The 18,810-nt window shown below is 38.6% G+C and overlaps 5 protein-coding genes and 1 non-coding gene across 9 annotated transcripts; 5 read left to right on the top strand and 1 right to left on the bottom strand.

The window, feature by feature from the left end:
* Nucleotides 1–574: 574 nt before the first annotated feature.
* Nucleotides 575–1,724, top strand: LOC125196563. The gene has a single exon (XM_048095125.1). The coding sequence runs from the start codon at nt 631–633 to the stop codon at nt 1,573–1,575; it is 945 nt and encodes a 314-aa protein (XP_047951082.1). The 5' UTR covers nt 575–630; the 3' UTR covers nt 1,576–1,724.
* Nucleotides 1,725–2,095: 371 nt separating this feature from the next.
* LOC125197524 (vacuolar-sorting receptor 1-like) lies at nt 2,096–4,979 on the bottom strand. Of its 4 annotated transcripts, XM_048096278.1 has the most exons (10): nt 4,731–4,979; nt 4,489–4,592; nt 3,817–4,021; nt 3,651–3,739; nt 3,490–3,543; nt 3,157–3,204; nt 2,988–3,074; nt 2,845–2,869; nt 2,397–2,456; nt 2,096–2,269 (listed from the first exon to the last, which is right to left on the bottom strand). In XM_048096278.1, exons 4-9 carry the CDS (start codon nt 3,708–3,710, stop codon nt 2,431–2,433), a joined length of 300 nt encoding a protein of 99 aa, XP_047952235.1. In that variant the 5' UTR covers nt 3,711–3,739; nt 3,817–4,021; nt 4,489–4,592; nt 4,731–4,979; the 3' UTR covers nt 2,096–2,269; nt 2,397–2,430. The 4 variants fall into 4 exon arrangements, with proteins under 4 accessions (XP_047952235.1, XP_047952237.1, XP_047952236.1 ...); XM_048096280.1 differs by lacking the exon at nt 2,397–2,456; XM_048096277.1 differs by lacking the exon at nt 2,845–2,869 and having other exon boundaries at nt 2,259–2,269.
* Nucleotides 4,980–9,371: 4,392 nt separating this feature from the next.
* LOC125196934 (exocyst complex component EXO70I-like) lies at nt 9,372–11,806 on the top strand. The gene is made up of 3 exons (XM_048095599.1): nt 9,372–10,223; nt 10,288–10,887; nt 11,114–11,806. The coding sequence occupies exons 1-3, from the start codon at nt 9,450–9,452 to the stop codon at nt 11,762–11,764; spliced, it is 2,025 nt and encodes a 674-aa protein (XP_047951556.1). The 5' UTR covers nt 9,372–9,449; the 3' UTR covers nt 11,765–11,806.
* Nucleotides 11,807–13,702: 1,896 nt separating this feature from the next.
* Nucleotides 13,703–16,516, top strand: LOC125196738 (F-box protein At3g12350). The gene is made up of 2 exons (XM_048095352.1): nt 13,703–14,764; nt 15,867–16,516. The coding sequence occupies exons 1-2, from the start codon at nt 13,916–13,918 to the stop codon at nt 16,332–16,334; spliced, it is 1,317 nt and encodes a 438-aa protein (XP_047951309.1). The 5' UTR covers nt 13,703–13,915; the 3' UTR covers nt 16,335–16,516.
* A 166-nt stretch (nt 16,517–16,682) lies between these two features.
* On the top strand, nt 16,683–16,754 carry TRNAP-UGG. The gene has a single exon. It is a non-coding gene; the product is annotated as a tRNA-Pro (tRNA).
* An 832-nt stretch (nt 16,755–17,586) lies between these two features.
* Nucleotides 17,587–18,108, top strand: LOC125194762. The gene has a single exon (XM_048092989.1). It carries the CDS (start codon nt 17,587–17,589, stop codon nt 18,106–18,108), a length of 522 nt encoding a protein of 173 aa, XP_047948946.1.
* Nucleotides 18,109–18,810: the final 702 nt, after the last annotated feature.

The following is an 18,810-nucleotide window of genomic DNA, read 5'->3' as shown; positions in this document are numbered from 1 at the left end:
TTGAAATAAAAAGGTCCAGATATAACCTGCATTTATTAGGTTGTTCCCAAATTCAAAATTGGAACTTTTTAACACATGTTGAAATAAGTGCTCCATAAAAGACTTTGGAGTAGTAATTAATTTATACTTGAAGCTAGCTAGTACTACCTTCTAATTCATCTTAGCTCGTAAGTCTTCAACTTTTAAAATACAAAATGAAAAATCTTGTTAAATGAGTACTTATTTTTGAAAATGCAATAAAGTTTAATTATATCTTCTTTACAAATGAAATGCATTCTATATAGTGTAATAATTACAAGAAAACAAAAATGAGTACCTTTCCTAACTAACTGTAATTAAATTGGGTTGGTGAAAGTATGGAACAAAAAAAAAAGTAAGGAGAAAAGGAAGTGTTAAGTGTAAGCTTGCATGTAAGTTTAAAAGTATTCGAAATCCCACATGTCTCCATCTCTCACACGTACCCACCCCTCCGTTCCACGTGTCACTCCAGCTTCATGTTTGCCGCCTTCTCATTCGTCCATTCCCCTCTTATAATCTCACCCCTCATTCCTCACTCACACCATTTCTCATTTTCATTTTCTCCCCTTACTTACCCAGAGTGAGAGAGAATAATTAAAATATATAAACAAAATGATCCAAACCATCAACCCTTACTCCACCGCCAGAACGGCCGAAATCATGTCCCGCTACCGCCCCATCGCCCCCAAGCCGGAAACCCCCTCCTCCGCCGCCGACACCGACTCCTCCTCCTCCGCCCTCCCCAACGGCATCCGCAAATCCCCCTACTTAAGCAACGTCTGGGCCCATCTCCAGGCCCGCCCCACGCGGACGCGCAAGCGCGGCCGCACGGCCCCCTTCTCGGCCGCTTCTTCTGTGAAGCGGCCCAGAACTTGCCTCCAGGGGCTATCCCCCCCTTACCACCTCGCCCCGGCCCACATGCATGCCTTCCCCCGCCCCCTCGACACCGCCGAGTACGTCGCCCTGCCCCTCCTCTACTGCGCTGCGGCCGCCGTCCCAAAGGCCAACGCCATAGATCTCAACGCGGCTGCGGCTGAGCCTCAGCCTCAGCCGCAGCCGCAGGATCTCGACCTCCACCTCCACCTCCCCGAGCCGCCGGCATCCGCGGCGGTTATCTCGCCCCGGCCGGTCAGGCCGGTCGGGTCGAGTATAATCGTGGAGAGCATCGCGGAAGATCCGCGAGGCTCGTCCATGGCGAAGGGGGTGGAGGAGGCGGTGGAGGGGGAGGCGAGGCCGGCTATCGTTTCGGACTCGAGCAACAAGGTGAGGATTTGCAATTCGGCGTACAAGGAGATGGTGGGGCAGCCGGAGTGCTGCTGGCTGGATGGACGGAGGATAGGCGGGGAGGTGTCGCTGAGGTTCCCGGACGCGGAGGCGGGGAGGAGGGCGAGGGAGGCGGCGGCGTTTACGTGCTCGGTGAGGATAGAATGGGAGGGAGAAGGGAAGAAGAAGATGTGCGTGAATGCGGCTTGCAGCGCTGTCAAATTGGTGTGCCAAAGCCAAACTAAAGATTGCCAGTTTTTGTGGAGGTTTGATACCGCTAAATCAGCTATGTAATTTGTATATTTAATTAATTAGGATATAATTAGCTGTAGGATGTTGATTATTACTATGAATTAAGTATATATTTCATTATATCATATGTATACTTAGACTATCATCTTTTCGTCTAGCATCATTATATCTAATCTTACTTGATGCTCTTATATGGAGTATGTTGTAATTTAATTTGTTGATATTTTTTCAAATATGTTTGTGCCCTTTAGTTAAGTGCATGTGCATTATGCAGTTTAAATTAGTGGAATATACATGTGATGTGCTTAAAGTTAAATCAGCTAATTGTAGCTAGCAAGTTTGCTAGCAACTCTATTGTGCTCGCAAGTTTTCTAGCACCTCTATTGTGCTAGCAGGTTTTTGACCATTTGTAATTAGTGTATTCATCTACAATTCTAATATTATTTTTTTTAATTTATTATTTGGACAATTTATTAAATAAAAATCATAATGACAATAAAAATGTAACAAAACTAAAAAATTATATAAAATTAATAATATTGTTTTACACTTTTAGTTTATAAAGACTTAGAGCTATTTTTGACTTATCATTTCGTCAACCTATGCACTATGGCTCATCACCCGTTCCAAAACCTCCAAATTTTTTTCTCTAAATCTGTGCGCAACTCGCATTTTGCTCTCTAATTCAGCATATGCTGCTGCATTTTGTATGCATGAGGCTTTGTCTCCTAGCAACCTGCGATCCAAATTCACATGCATTTCATCAATAACTGTATGCAAAGCTAAATGATTGACTACTAAAAAATACTAGCAATAAAAAAATAGAACTGTTTTGCAATTTCGAATTTTGTGTAAAATCTCACTCATGTTCACTTCATCTCCTCCCAAGTGAACAAATTAGTACTTGAAGATCTTACTGAAATCTGGGAAACAGAATGTCAGCACATTGTTAGCTGATCATAGTTTCCGGGATGAGAAATGAGAGGACCACGTTTCATAAACAGAAATGAGATGCATCTGAGAGAATCTCATTCATAGGACCATCCTTATTTTCTTGACTTCTTATTCTCCGAGTCACTAACTCTATATCTCATGTATGTAGACCTAGTTCTAATACCATTTAGATAATTAAGTGAGAATCCTATATTTTCTTCTAATATCTGTACTACAAAAAGGTAGCATAGATCTAATCTATTATATAAATGTATAAATACATATGCAAAACAAGTAAGAAGATAAGAAAGCATTTTGTGGTATTAAGATGATGAGAAAGCAATTTGGCCAGTTTGAGAAAATGTAAGGAGTTCTCACCAAGAAGTGCATCTTCTCTGTGTGCCTTCTTGCACATCGGACATTAGAATAATGAACATCAGCATTTATTATAACTTAAGACAGTAAAGCCAAATACTTCATAATAAACAAATGAATCCGGATATATAGAAGGGGGATTTTACCTTCACATAGCAAAATCCTTGTGGATCAGCAGAGCTCTTGCATCCTAACACAATCCCACACCTATACTCCATGACATGTGAATTATTCTGAGTTGCATTCACATTACAATAACACAATAATAGAGCATAACCTCAACAATTAATAACAGAAGTCTTGCAATCACATAACCTCAACAATTAATAACCCTTCTGCATCTGATCCCATAACTCCAAAGTTCTGCAAAGTGCAAACATCCAAAAACCAAAAGTTAATCTATACCAAATTCCTCGAGTAGTAAAGTTATGCTGAGAGATAATATATCCCCCCTTCAGCTGATTGAAGCACGCCACAAAAAATGAAAGAAAGTGCACATCAGTTTAAGTTGTGTTTTCCTTTGCTATAGGATATATACTCATTGATAAACAGCGACAAACATGATATAAAAATAGCTTTAGATTCTCATGTCTAAAACATCCAGTGTCACCTTTAGCCAAAATTACTAAAAGGTAAGAAATTATTTACCTTTGACAGTTGACTTGGATTACAGCAAATCTCTGCCCAACTGCCTTTGCTGACCTGCAGGACTTGTTTTTCTCAGAAATGTTATTTACAGTCACCTTAGAAAAAAATAGGTGCAGAAAAAACTAATGTTTAAAACTATTTCGAAATTTCATAATACTCACCTGAGCATCCTGCTCTTCCTTCAGAACTGGATTGTCCGAATCAACATCTGGATTGCCCATGCATTTTTCAATTTTTTTAAGATCAAGCCCTGATATGCAAGCAATATTAGTAGATGATTACCACAACAAAGACATGTGTGTTAATAAGAAAGACATCAATAACCACCTAAAGATTTGATGTCACCGTCAGCACTCCTTATTGTATTTCTTCTCCTTCATGGGACATCTATAATTTGAAAATCTGTAACATAATCCCACCACATCCAAGGTTTTTTAGTTTCATTGGCTACTCTGAACACACATAGCTGCCTCAAGTTTTCAATGACAACGTCTTTTCCCTCGTAACCTGTGCCTGAAATCTTGCTCAGGGTCTGGAGCACAATATCTTCCATGGTTATGCATTGAGGATGCAATAGTTTACCAACAAACGCCAACACACCACAATAAAATCTTCAAAGACCATCTCCATCATGCATGCACTAATTGAGCAGGGGTGCTTATGATATTAATTGTATAACTAGGTATCCAACAGATCAGGGGAAAAAAATAGAACAGAGCAGCCAAACTCTTGTTAACCAGAAGCACATGATTTACTATCAAGTCTGCTAAGTTCTTAAACTTAAATACTAATTAGTCCAACTAATTTCAGTTCTACAACACTATTCAGCAAGTTTAACTACACATTGTGATGTTAATAATTTATATCACAAATCATCATGTAATTATATCACAAATTATCATGATGTTAGCATCTCCATCAACTAACTTTCTCAAATCAACATCTAATAAGAAAAAAATCAGACTACGCGCTATATATACAGTTTGGAAGGGTACGAACCATGCTATCCTCGACCTCATCCGGCGTGGCGGAGCTCGAGCCAAACCGAGATCTTTGCATCGCTTTGTAGGCTTGATTTTTCCCCATTTTCGTGATAGTAAATTCTACAATTTTATCCAGTAATAATCGATAAATTTTTTGAAGCGAGAGTCATGAAACAAGAGAACCTAAACAATTAAATTCATTCCATTGATTTACAGAGAATTATTGAAGATAGCAATTAGAGAGGGTTATAGAAGTACCGGCGAATCATTCCACAAAACGAAATTCCATAAAATTTCTATCAATTTCTCGGCGAAGCCAAGCAGAGGGGAATCGAGTGGATTGCTACAGAGAAAATCGGAGATTCTCCGATGAGAGCGGCGGAAGGGAGCCGCCGTGAGAGAGGACTTTCTCCAATAGGGCAGCCGGAGCAGAAAATACGAAAATTGGGTGGATTACGTAATTGGAGTATGGAGATAAGCTGAAGAATTATTAGAGATGCGGTTTTGTTTAGTGATGAATGTTTAGCATTTTTAGCCCTTCTACTTTGCGAGCACCTATTTATGCTTGCAAATTTGCGACCACGGGTACTTTGCTCGCAAGTTAGCGAGCACATGCATATGTATGCACCGTTTGACGCGATTGCGAGCACAGTAGCAAATTTGCGAGTACTATATGTGTGCTCGCATAACTCCTCATTTTATGACAAATTGGTCGTTATTTGTGGTTTTGCTCGATATCATGTTCGCTATTTTGTGAGCAGATGATATTATGCTCGAAAGTTTGCGAGCACCGGTGGTGTGCTCGCAAAAAGTTGGTCGCAAACGGAAGCTTTTTCTGTAGTGTGTATATCAATAAATTTTCTGATTGATCATTAGAATTAACACTGGGATCATAAATAAATGAATCTGTGATTAATTGAGATGGACAAGTGGAATAATTAGGCGATTGGGGGTTTGAATTCAAGAAATGTTATGTAGAATTGAATTTTGGCAGCGATGCCAAAATACTGAATACATGTGATATGTTTAATTATGTAACCAAGCAAACTATTGGGTACTAGCACTCTAACGTGAATCTTATAGATTGAAGACTCATGAATTTGAATGTGAATCTATAGCTAACGTGAATCTTATAGATTGAAGACTCATGAATTTGAATGTGAATCTTATAGATTGAAGACTTATGAATTTGAATGTGAATCTTATAGATTGAAGACTCATAAATTTGTTCCGGACTTGTTTCTGTAAATAAACCCAACGAATAAACAAGATAAATCAAGAAATGGAACAAGAAAAATGGATAAAAGGATAGAAGATGGATTAGTGTTATGAATTAGGTGAAGAACAAGAAAGAAATTCCAAAGGCACTCTCACGTACGAACACCTAATAGCTCCACAAACTAGCAACACAAGAACTAGCAAGCATACCTTTACAATCAACCTTAGCCCGGCAAAAGATCGAATGCAACCCGAAGGAATTTGATAAGTCTTCAAAAGATGAAGAAGGTGAGCTCTCAAATATGGAGAAATTATCTCTTATAAATATTCAAAAGCTGAGAATGAAACCCTACAAAAGAGTATTTATACTAAAACAAAAGTAATAGGGAAAATAGTCTTTAATATCTTGAAAATTGACATTTCCGGACAAAACGCTCTGCCTGGGCGTTTTCATTTTCTCTATGGTCGGGCGTTTTGCTTGTTGGACTGCGCGGCTTTCATAAAACGACCATAACTTCCTCATCCGAGCTCCGATTGAGGCGTGTAAGGTATTCACGCGAAGCTCTTTTGACGATGAAGACAATGATAGTCTTATAAGAGAATTTGGACACCATCTTGATAGGTATATTGATGTTTGAAACGGACCCCAACTCTAGTGTGGTTCATTGGATGCCTTCGTTTGTTCTATTGGTTTGGCACTTCCCGGATTCACATCACACTCACTGCTTAATTAGATGAAAATATAATCCAGAAGTAACTAATTGAGTATGGGGGGTCTAACATTTGGCGATCTGTAGTATAGTAACGCAAATATAAACACTACAAAAATATGCGTTTTATCGGCTGATCCATGAAAGCTTCATAATACACATTTTTATCGGCTGAAAGACTAGAAAATAATGCGTTTGATTGGCTGAAAATTTTCCATTGGCTAAATATCGGTGGATATATTTATTGTGTGTTAATACAACACCGATGGATTTCGGCGTCAACTCTACGCACCAACTTTACCGTCGGATTTATCGGCTGATTTTGGGTGTTTTCTTATATCGCCAACTTCACCGTTGGATTTACAAGTGAATTTTAGGTGTTTATTTATCGAACCAACTTTAACGTCAGATCTACTGGCGGATATTGGGTGTTTACATGTCCGTTGTATGACATCTGTTTTTTATTGAAATTATTGTTTCAGTTTTCTGTCTGGTGGTGGGAAAGGCTATAACATACTCCATCTTTTTAATCAACTGCATTGAAAATTAAGAATTATGAATAATTAGCCTATTATATCAATGAGACAGTTCAAATTAAAATTAACCTATAGGCAAAAGGATAAAAAAAGATAGCTTATTAACATGGTTAGGGGACTGTTTTTTTTAATATGCGCGCCAGGATAAAAAGTTTATGAAAAAAAAATAGTAAAATGAATATCCCATCAGCTAAATATTGGCGGATATATTTATTGTGTGATAATACAACACCGATGGATTTCGGCGTCTAACTCTATGCACCAACTTTACCGTCGGATTTATTGGCTGATTTTGGGTGTTTTCTTATATCGTCAACTTCACCGTTGGATTTACAAGTGAATTTTAGGTGTTTATTTATCGAACCAACTTTAACGTCAGATCTACTGGCGGATATTGGGTGTTTACATGTCCGTTGTATGACATCTGTTTTTTATTGAAACTATTGTTTCAGTTTCTGTCTGGTGGTGGGAAAGGCTATAACATACTCCATCTTTTTAAATCAACTGCATTGAAAATTAAGAATTATGAATAATTAGCCTATTATATCAATGAGACGGTTCAAATTAAAATTAACCTATAGGGAAAAGGATAAGAAAAGATAGCTTTTTAACATGGTTAGGGGACTCTGTTTTCTTTTAATATGCGTGCCAGGATAAAAAGTTTATGAAAAAAATTAGTAAAATGAATATCTCATAATTAATCACAAACAAAAGCGAAAATGAGGGAAGATTGACTATTCGGGAAACATGTAAATAGTGAAAATATATTCTACATCATTCTAAACAATAGTCACATTTTTCTATTTTGAGTCAGTCCAATAAAATTAATCTCTATCTATTTTAATATGTTTTGCTTTCTAATAAGGTCAAGGTGGACCATATTTTTCAGTAACAATGCTTCAACTTCACTTTTCATTCAATGACTCTTAATTTAACAATTTTAACTTAAAACTTGTGTTGTACACCATCATGACTATTTTTGATGGACGGACATAATATTTTTTTATATTTTTCAATTATAAACAACTCACGAAAATAAAATTCAAAACTCAACCAACTGATCAAATTTAAAGAAGATTTTAAAAATATAAGCAAGAAATTATAAAAAAGAATCGTGTGATTTAATTCGATTGTTAGCCATTGCTTAACAATGGGCTCTGCATTTCTTATTTGAGTGGTATGAAGTCCCAAAGCCCAAAACAGTCCATTTCCTTTTTATCCTTTCAGTGGTATGACGTCCTAAAGCCCAAAACAGTCCATTTAATTTTAGTGTTACACTGTTTGTCGTGTTTATAATTAATATTTAATTTAATTTAATGTGATTTTGGTTTTTGAGATGGTAGTATAATATTGCATTCGTACAATTTCGATGAAGACAACATTTTATGTATCCTTCCATCCCACTCAAAACATGCAAAGCTAAATACTTTGTATATCTTTTTGCTACAAGATTTTTTTTAATACTAGACCGTTAATACTCTTAGGGCATGCTTGATATGATGGAATGAAATAAGGATAGAATGAAATGGAGGTTGGAACAGAATGAATATAGGAATAAAATATCAATTTTCTTGAATTTTCTTTGCATTTTCATCCATTAACTCATTCATTCCATCACACCAAACAAATGAATAGAATGGAAGTATGAATCATATTTCATTCCACCATTCCATTCCATCGTACCAAGAAGCCCCTTATAGTCTTATTATTCCTTCCATTTAAATAGTTTGTATTCATTAAAAATGTTGACACTTTGTTTTAATACCCAATTTATTTTTTTTGGAAGTTTACATCCCCAAAATTAGGAAATACTACTATTAGAAAATACCATCTTGATTCTTGATCATGTTAAAAAGAATTTCTAAATCCTCTCTCATAAGAATAAAATAAAATTGCAAATCTACACAAGACGTGACCAATTTGGACTGTTTCAATCCTCAACGGCTGTGATATTCGAACTCTCCGAATACATCGTTTGTCATATTCCATTCCACAATGCCATTTGTGGTTTGCATCGAAAATCTATGCTTGTTGAAAACGTCCTTTTCGTCGTCTTGCCTATAAACAATATAGAGTCAATTAATAAGATAGCCGTTTCTAAATTAGTACAAAATTAAAACTAGACACTAACATTGCTTACGGTACTTTTTTTTAATCTCGTGTATTTCGTACTCCATCATCACTTTAAACAATGCTTATTTTATTATTTCAATTCATCCCCTAAAATATTTTCATTCCATTAATTCATCCCCCCACATTATCATTTTATTTACATTAAAATTAAGAACGACACACATACCCTACTTATCTAATACTCCGTATGTCTTATTTTTTTCAATTGTCCGTATAAGCATTTGTTAGATTTTCTCCATTAGAAATATCAGCCATATTTTCTATTAACAATACTCTAACTATTTTTTTCTCGATCCTTTCTCCTTGAGTCATATGTTAGTACGGGTGTGTCTCGGGTTCAAACTCCGCCCCTCCTTATCATCCATCTTTTCCTACAAAACATGGAAAACACTGCGCGCGCACTCAAAATTGCAATGGAGGCCCTCAACGAAGACGACGAAGCAATAACGAAGCTTGAAACCGCATGCTCCGATCTGAAATCCATCCTCAACCAATCTCTCACCATAGATTCGGCCTACAACAAGATCCACCAAAACCTCCAATCCATCCAAGAAAGCCTAACCATCTCATCAAAAACCGTCGCTCCCTTGCAATCTCTCTCCATCGCCAACAAAGCCCTCGACACAAGGATCAACCGCGCCGTCTCCCCCGCCCTCTCCCTCCTCTCCAGCTTCACCGCCGCCGAGTCTCTGCAGCGCCTCCTCCTCGACACGGCCTCGGAGCTAGCCCCGGAGAAGAGCCCGAAGAAGAGGCTGGCGAAACTGATCGAGTACGTGGCCTGCGTAGACCGGCTCGACGCAGCCATTGGCGCGATCGGGGAGGAGAGCGAGCCGGCTATCCAGAAGCTGCAGGAGGTGGTGGAGTTTCTCAGCCGGACCAAGGCGGCTGATCTCTACACCACTGCGCGGCTGAGGGAGACGCTGGCCACGCTCAAGGCGCTGTGCGAGGCGGAAGTGGATGCCATGAGGTTCGATGGAGTGCTTGATGAGGCTTTGCTGAATTTGCAGGATGAGTATGAAGCTTTGCTGCTCGGAATCAGGTATCGCGACGGCGAGGGTTTGGGGACGGAGATGGAGATTGAGGTTTTGGAGAAGATTTCACAGACATTGGCTGCCAATGATTGCTTGGATATATGCATTGATATGTTTGTTAAGGTGAGACTAATGACTCATATTGAAAATATAACGATTTATCAACTGAGTTGCACTTCATCACCAGGTTCGGTACAGAAGAGCGGCCAAGGCTCTAATGCGACTAAACCCGGACTATCTCAAACGATACACGCCTGAAGAAATAGACGAAATGCAATGGGAGGATCTAGAAACTTCCATATCTCTATGGATGCAGCATTTAGAGCTCGCCGTTAAAGCCGTGCTCGTCTCGGAGAAGCGTCTCTGCCACGGAGTACTCGGTGGCCTCATGGGCGGCGCGATCTGGCCAGAGTGCTTCATCAAGATTGCGGACAAGATCATGGCTGTCTTCTTTCGCTTCGGTGAGGGCGTTGCGAGGAGCGATAAGGCCCCGCAGAAGCTCTTCAAGCTCCTTGACATGTTTGATTCCCTCGAAGCGCTCAAGCCGGAGTTTGAGGAGGTGTTTGAGGGTGAAGCGGGCGCAGATATCTGCGCCCGCTTCAGAGAGCTCGAGAAGCTCCTTGTCCATGCCTCGACGAGGGTGTTTTGGGAGCTGGGGCTGCAGATTGAGGGCAGCCAAGACGGGCTGCCGCCGCCGGTGGATGGGTCGGTGCCGAAGCTTGTTAGGTACGCCGTCAACTACCTCAAGAACCTCGCCATCGACAGTTACAGCTCTCCCATGGAGAAGGTACCTTCCCCCCCTCTCCATCATAATGTAGTTGAGCCGTATTCCTATTTTAGTCGTCCAAGATAGTGAGTCGTTTCCTTTACGGAAAAAAACTTTATTATCATTTCCACTTTATTCACTATTTCTATCTCTTATTTTATTTTATCCATTTTATCCTTTAAATTTCAATTTCTTAAATTTGATGCCAGAAAAAAAGTCTCAACTGTATTTCTGGCTCTGTCCGCAGGTGCTTAGAACACAACAATTGTGGAAAGGCGGGACCCTCTCCGACTTAGAAAACGATGGAGATTTGTTAAGAGATGCGATTTCCAATGTGATGGAGGCGATCCAGAGGAACATCGAGTCAAAGAAATCGAGATATAAGGACAAAGTGGTGGCACAGATATTCCTGATGAACACGTATTGGTACATATACATGAGGACTCGAAACACCGAGCTAGGGAAGCTGTTGGGAGAGGCTTACATGAAGAAGAGGTATAGGAACGCGGCCGAGGAGTCAGCTTACTTGTACCAAAAGCTAGCGTGGGGTCGTCTAGTGAGGTTGCTGGAAAAAGAGAGCGATGGCGGAGGCGGTGAAGCGAACAAGTTGGAGGCGTTTATGAGTGGATTTGATGAGATGTGTGAGAAACACATTTGTAGCTACAACATTGTGTATGATGCGGATTTGAGGGATCAAATTAAGGAGGCTACTTTGAGGCTTGTTTTGCCCGTGTATACGGAGTTTTATGACTCGAATATGCCGGCTTTAGCTGTCGTGGTCGAGGATTGCCGGCCGCCGGAGTTGATTGAGTCGTCGTTGAGGAAGATTTTTGAGGGTGGTGGTGTTCAAATCGAGCGAAGACGGTCAATGTCTCAATTTGATATTGGTGATGAGTGATTAGGTTTTATCAATAACGTAATAGAACTTGCATTGTGGATTTATGGTGGTCTATGAGAAATTTTCGTGACATGTTGATATATTTTCAAAAATTATAAGTAGTGTTTTAACAATAATACTCCTATCAATGTAGATAGATATCGTGACATGATACTATTGACATTGCCAAAGTGGATAAACATGTAATTTGCTCATTTGAAACTAGTATATGTTTGGTATGGCTGATAACTCATCTAGGGATGGAATATTTTTGTTCATAAAATTTCATCCGTAGATGAGTTATCAACCCTACCAAATATGTAACCAAGTACTTTCTTGTATGATGATAATGAGTTATATATCGATAGAATGATGGAAATGTTTGTAAATTGTAGACAAAGACCATGAGGGTATGTTTGATAACCCAATAAATCCTAGTTAATGACCCATTTCCTTGGCTTTTCTATTGTTTGATGCACTTTCCCATTTTTTGAAGAAGCCCGCAAAAACACTTCAGCCCGCATAGACCCAAGAGTGTAAACTGATTTATCGGTGGAAACTTATAGCTGCTTCAGCAGAGGTTTATTTTCCATTGCATCAAGAAATAAAATTGCTTCCAAAATTAGCCTCAATCTTCCATCTCTTCTTCTCTCTTTCTCTCCGTCAGATTTACAGCTCTTCTCTTCCATCTTCTCTTCTATCTTCTCTTCTCTTTCTCCATTCTTGAATTTCCGTCAGATTTATAGCACCAAACCTTCACCTCTGCCGTTTTTCACTTTGATTTTGGGTCAGATTTGCAGCACCATTCCATCTTCTCTTCTCTTTATTGTGAGTTTGTTAGATTGTTGTTGAATAGCAGTTAGCTCTCAATTCAGTGTTATGATTCTTGAGAATATATACTCATCTCTGTATCCCATTTCAAGAGTAATGCGATTTCCTTTCTCTGAAATTCCTAGTGTTCATTTTTCTCTCTCAATTCAATTTGGGCATTCTTCAAGTTCTCAGCCCTAGCTTCAATTCTTCTGATTTTCTTGTTCTTGACAGCCAACATCAAGCACACATGAAATCGACTGGTTTATGTTTACAATGATCATAATTTGATACAAAAGGATCATTCTCGAAATTGAATAGCAGTTAGCTCTCAATTCAGTGTTATGATTCTTGAGAATATATACTCATCTCTGTATCCCATTTCAAGAGTAATGCGATTTCCTTTCTCTGAAATTCCTAGTGTTCATTTTTCTCTCTCAATTCAATTTGGGCATTCTTCAAGTTCTCAGCCCTAGCTTCAATTCTTCTGATTTTCTTGTTCTTGACAGCCAACATCAAGCACACATGAAATCGACTGGTTTATGTTTACAATGATCATAATTTGATACAAAAGGATCATTCTCGAAATGGCGATAAATTATACAGCATATTTCTAGTACTAGGGCACATTGTGGTATATTTGATAAAAATGGAAAAGATTAAGGGCAAATATGTCTACACAAGGGATATTTCATTCTTCTAGTGGTGTATCAAACATGTGCTGATTTTTAAAAAGTTTTTAATCGAGAGAAACTTTACTACATAATTTGGTTTATTTTCTGAATTTATTTATTCTCTTGGATTTTCCAACTTGGCCTATCAAACATACCCTGAGTGTAAAATCCATATAAAATATGTGCATGCATAACACTGGAGTGAAAAATAAATATTTTTCTATTTACTTGTGAGACATATTATTATGATTTTGTCAATATAGATAAATGTGAGCATGGTAATTTTTGCTACTTGTACTCAATATGAAGAATATGCTCCTATTAAATTTTGCGTGTTAAAAGAAAAGAAAAACGATAATGGAATTCTATTTCTAAGAATAAAGTGGAATTTAGTAATATTCCCGTAGAACATCTCCAGCCTTATAGAAAATTACAGTACTACCCCTTTGAGCTCAGGCTTCCGTTTCCAGATTTCTGCAGATTAGGGAACAAAAAAGTCAAAACATCTTCACAAAATCCACCATTTTCGCTTCTTCCACATAAATCGCCCAATCAAAAATCAACTATAATCCTACAATTCAGTCCCACAATTTCAATCTCTTGTCTCAAAGATTCAATAATCGTTGCATCCAGTCGCAAAAGAAAAGGAAAAACAAAGAATTTTGATTTTTAGGTTTTAATTGCGATCATGATTGAAGCGGTGATTCCATTGTCGTTCGGCGATTTCCCGGACGACGTGCAGCTCTGCGTGCTGTCGTTCCTCCACCCCTCTGATTTGGCGGCGTTCGCCTGCACCTGTAAGCGCTTCGAAGCCCTCTACCGCCACGACCAGCGCCTCTGGTTCTCCCTCTGCCACCGCCGATGGGGATCCAAAACCCTAATCAACAAATGGGGCGGGGGTAAGATCTCCTACAGGCACCTCTACCGCGTCCTCGACGAGTACGACGCCCTAATCGGCTTCTGGCGCCGCTTCGGCGACACCCCCGCCCCCGCCGCCGCGCCTCCGCCGCCGCTGGTGTTTTTCGAGTGGGGGCCGTTCTACATCACCGGTTCCAGGGTTTCGCCGTCGAAGAACATGGGTTACGGGGTGATAAAAAAGCCCTTTCTGTGGATGAGCATTGCGCCGGGAGGGGAGATGGTGAATTACCTTGATCCGGAGGGGAGGGCGGAGGTGAATGCGGAAGATTTGGTCATGGCAGAATTGGGGGTTTCAGAGAGTGAGTTGATTCAGGTGAATGTGAGCTTCATTGGGGAATGCCATGTGGTGGTGGAGGAGAATTTGGAGGTCAATGTGGATCCGAGCTCGCCCAATTTGAGAGGTGAGGTGTCTGATGATGTATACGGGTCGCCACCGGACCAGATGAAGGAGATTTATCAGTATCTGGCGAATAAGACGAGCCCATCCTCGAGGCGGCAGAGGAGGAGGGAGAAAGAGAAGCAGAGGCAGGGGAGGATTAGGAAATGGGAGCCCGAGAATTTTGTCAAGATTGTCAATTGCTCACCCAAACCTTCCCGCCCTTTGCAGGGCCTGTGGAAGGTATTCTCATCTCTATCAAGATTCCATTTTTGTGCTTTGATCAGTTATAGCTAGTGCAAATTTGATTAGAATTAGTCTCAGACAGTTGAGCTTAAATGGTTTCAGTGCTCTTGCTCAGTTTGTTTTTAGTGTTAAGTCCTTGAGAGCTTCTTGATATGGTTGGTTGCATTTTGGTCCTTTGAATTGGGTTAGGCAGTGCAATTAGTGATTGATGCAGTGATGGTGTGTGGTACACATGTATGGGGCGTTTAATATTGAGGTTTAGCCTAGATAAATAAAAATAGTAATGGTTGATTGGTTCATCTATTGTTCATAACGATGGATTGGAAGTTGGAACTTTAAGATATCTCAAGACCTTTAATGATTTATGTAATTTGAGCTAACTTGCCATTGAAAGAGGTAGGATTAGAATTAATCTCTGATAGTTGGGCTTGACTCGCATCCCATTGAAAGAGGTAAATGCAAATATATGCATCTTTCTGTAGCTTATCTGATGCAAAGTGAAGGTTGAGCCAAAGGACAACCCTTAATGGTTATGCGCTCCTAGCCGTTGTTTATCTGATATTCTGATGTTAATAAGTAATGTCTTAAATAAATATGTTGAGTTAGAAGTTATCCGCGTGCTTCATATGCAAAACCAAAATCAAGAGTTAGAAGTTATCCGCGTGCTTCATATGCAAAACCAAAATCAAGAGTTAGAAGTTATCCGCGTGCTTCATATGCAAAACCAAAATCATATACAACCATACTGTTTTTTAAACTAACACGATCTAGATAAGATGCGTACTTGTTATTATATGTGTATTTCATCTATTTTTTTATCCTGTTATGTCAACACTATGCCATGCTTATCATCTCAGAAACTGCTATTGGGTGGTTATTGATAGTAGAAATATGTAAACTTCTCCAGTTTGACTTGTATCACCAATGGGCCAGTCTTATCACATATTATAAGCTTTATGAACCTGCTCTTTGTGACTGAGCATTCTGATTTGACCCTTAAATGGTGCCTTGTCTTGGTAACATAATATAGTTTTCATTATGTGGAGTATTTAACACATAACAAGGCCTGGCTTGTTGATGGTTTGGTGCAACCGTGCAGGGTATTTGTGATGACATGAGCTTGGATTTCTATCTAGTGAGCTATGACGATGTTGGGGGTATAGCTTGCAGAAAGGTGGGGGACTTTCATAGGCCTCTGACTTACCATGGTCCAATATTCTGGACCCCAAGTCTGACATTCTTCAATTCTCCTCTTTCTCCTGAAGAGGATGACATATACAATTGCCGGGCACACCTTAGGCCAGCAGATGAAAGCCAGGAAATTATTTCAACTCCAGATAATGGAGTTGTCTCTCACGTGCTTTACATCAACTCGAGCTATGACTTGGTTATTCCAGACTTAGTCGGGACTACTGCAAATCCTAGGCAGGTGGAAGGAAGGATCTGGCAGTACAGAAATGGGACATTTGGGTTTGGTTTTCTACGAGACAACTACATTATCGACCTCAAGCATATTGCTATAAACGGTCACCTTCTTGATACAGTGGAACCTAGCAATGGTTGTTGAGACCTCCAACTTGGATTAGCAAATAAATACTAGGATAATTTCCTAGGAGTTGAATAGAATAGGAGGAACAACTCCATTGTACATATTTGTAATAGAGTTATGCTGCCGTGCAGTGTAGCCATTGTTGTTGATTTGCTTATGATCATTCAATTCTTTATTAAGTTGTTGGATCTTTATGTTCATACATATTACAGACATTTATGTATGTATATAGGTAGGATATGTAAACTCTTAAACCTGCTTCAGTCTGTCGGATAATGTGCAGATCAAGATTAATACAGAAGATTCAAAATTAAAGCACAAATTTAAATGAATATAGTTGTTTATGTAAAATCTAATAGCAAAAGAGGGCATTTGGTCTAGTGGTATGATTCTCGCTTTGGGTGCGAGAGGTCCCGAGTTCGATTCTCGGAATGCCCCACTCATTATTTTGTATTAGTATTATAGCTTAATTCATTCCATTTGCTATTAGGATTTGTATTATGTTACCACGTATTTTTACTAGTTTTTGCTCTTTTGTTTACTCTAAATAGAAAATAAGTTCATAGTTATTTCATTTGGTTAATTTTTCAAGTTGCCAAATTATAGTAGTAGTATTAGTATAAAAGAATCGTATACATAATTCAGTACAAGTAACGTCATTTAATTGATACACCAGCACCTAGCAAGTCTTTAAATCCTAAGATTGGACTCTCTCATACATTTGAACGAGACACTCAGAATAATTTAATTCGATATTCAATGTTCTTCACCTGTATTGAGAAATTATTTGTGCACAAGAAAACTTCAGCTTTGTAAATTGAAGCCTACCATCTAAAACGCGTGTGAGAAAAATAGATTTGATCGTTAATCCTTTTTTTAAAAAAAAACTTATTAACCGTCAAAACAGACATAAATCTAGGATTAAACAAATCATATACAAAAACCTTGCTTGAATCACACGGAACTATTCTACTTCATTTTGTTTTCTTTTTGAGAGAACTATTCTACTATGTCATTATTTTTTAATTAATTCCATTGGTCACTCCCCCAACAAGGCAACAAGTCAACTATACAAATCCAAAACATTTTGTATGAAACTTCCACAAAACTATTTAATTCTTGCTTCAAGACTTTTAATTCCTAGAAAATTAATTATGCCAACATACGCGTATACATTCTAATATGTATGATATAATCCATTAGTCCAATATATGTATAATCCTAACATAAACTCTCATCCCAAAACAAGGAAAATAAATCAATCTTTTACATGTTCATCTGTGGCAGAAGAAGCTTTATACGGGATGAAGACAGGGAGAAGAATGAAAGCTCACATTTGACTCCGAAAAGGAGCAAGAACACAAGGACAAACCCTTATGCAGAGCGCGGCTTGGACAAATTTCACACACTTTTAGCTCATCTTGAGGGCGAGAAGCAGAAGATATACAATCAGATTGGGGCGGAGGAAGTATCTTTTGTTCGATTTGTCTACTCCGACAGCTTCAAGAACGTGAGGCCTATCGTTGTGAGAGGCAAGAACAACAACAGCCACCTCAAATTTGGTCCCAACAACTCTACAACAAGCAGGGATGAAGAAATATGTGGTGATGAGAGAGAGGAAAAAGGAGAGAAGATGATGATGTGTAAGAGATGGAATATTGGAAGCTTGTGTTTTGGAGTGATGATGGTTTTAGTGTTTGTGGCGATTCATGGGAGATCCTTTGCGATTCTTTGCACCACCTTTGTATGGTATTTGGTTCCCCTGATTTTTGGAAGGAGAAATGTTATTTGAATTTTTGATATGTGTATATATGTGCTGATGATAATTAATTTTGTGTATTAGTTTATTTCATGTCTTCTTCTCAATTGAGCACCAATAAATTGACGAGTCAATGAGAGCATGTCCCCAAAATTTCCTTTTCTTGTCTGATTTATCTTTGTTATTTACTTGCTTTGAGATTATCATAATAATGTATGCAACTTTATTGGGATACTTAACATTATTATTAGTCTCTGTGTTTCATATCTCGTGTTTACCTTTAATTAATAATATTATCTCTACACTGTATACATGTAATTGCTTTTAGTTCTGATAAATTGTGCATCGGAGTGGATTTTAGAATAGACAATAAGAAGAAAGATATGACCAAGGCAAAAAGAAACTTTAACTGCAGCATTTTAAACTAGGTACTTATTAGAGAGAAAAAAAAAAATTTAAAAAGCAGGAGAACCCATATGCCAATATTGTGGGAAATTACATGTAAACCATAATTTGTGCATGGCCCGATCTCGTTCATGCAATGAGTGTAACAATAAAACATTCCACACTACGGCTTATAGAATAATAATAACATCTACAAAAATATCATATCAATTAAATCATTATTCCACATTCCATTGTACTAATCATTTCAAAACATTTCATATTCAAAGAGAAAATATATTACTCTTAATCATGCGATCTTAATTATAATACTAACAGATAAAATATGTA

The sequence above is a fragment of the Salvia hispanica genome, chromosome 6 (assembly GCF_023119035.1).
Source record: "Salvia hispanica cultivar TCC Black 2014 chromosome 6, UniMelb_Shisp_WGS_1.0, whole genome shotgun sequence".
Taxonomy (NCBI): Eukaryota; Viridiplantae; Streptophyta; class Magnoliopsida; order Lamiales; family Lamiaceae; genus Salvia; species Salvia hispanica.
Note: the sequence above shows the minus strand (reverse complement) of the source record. Positions and strands in the feature narration are given on the sequence as shown.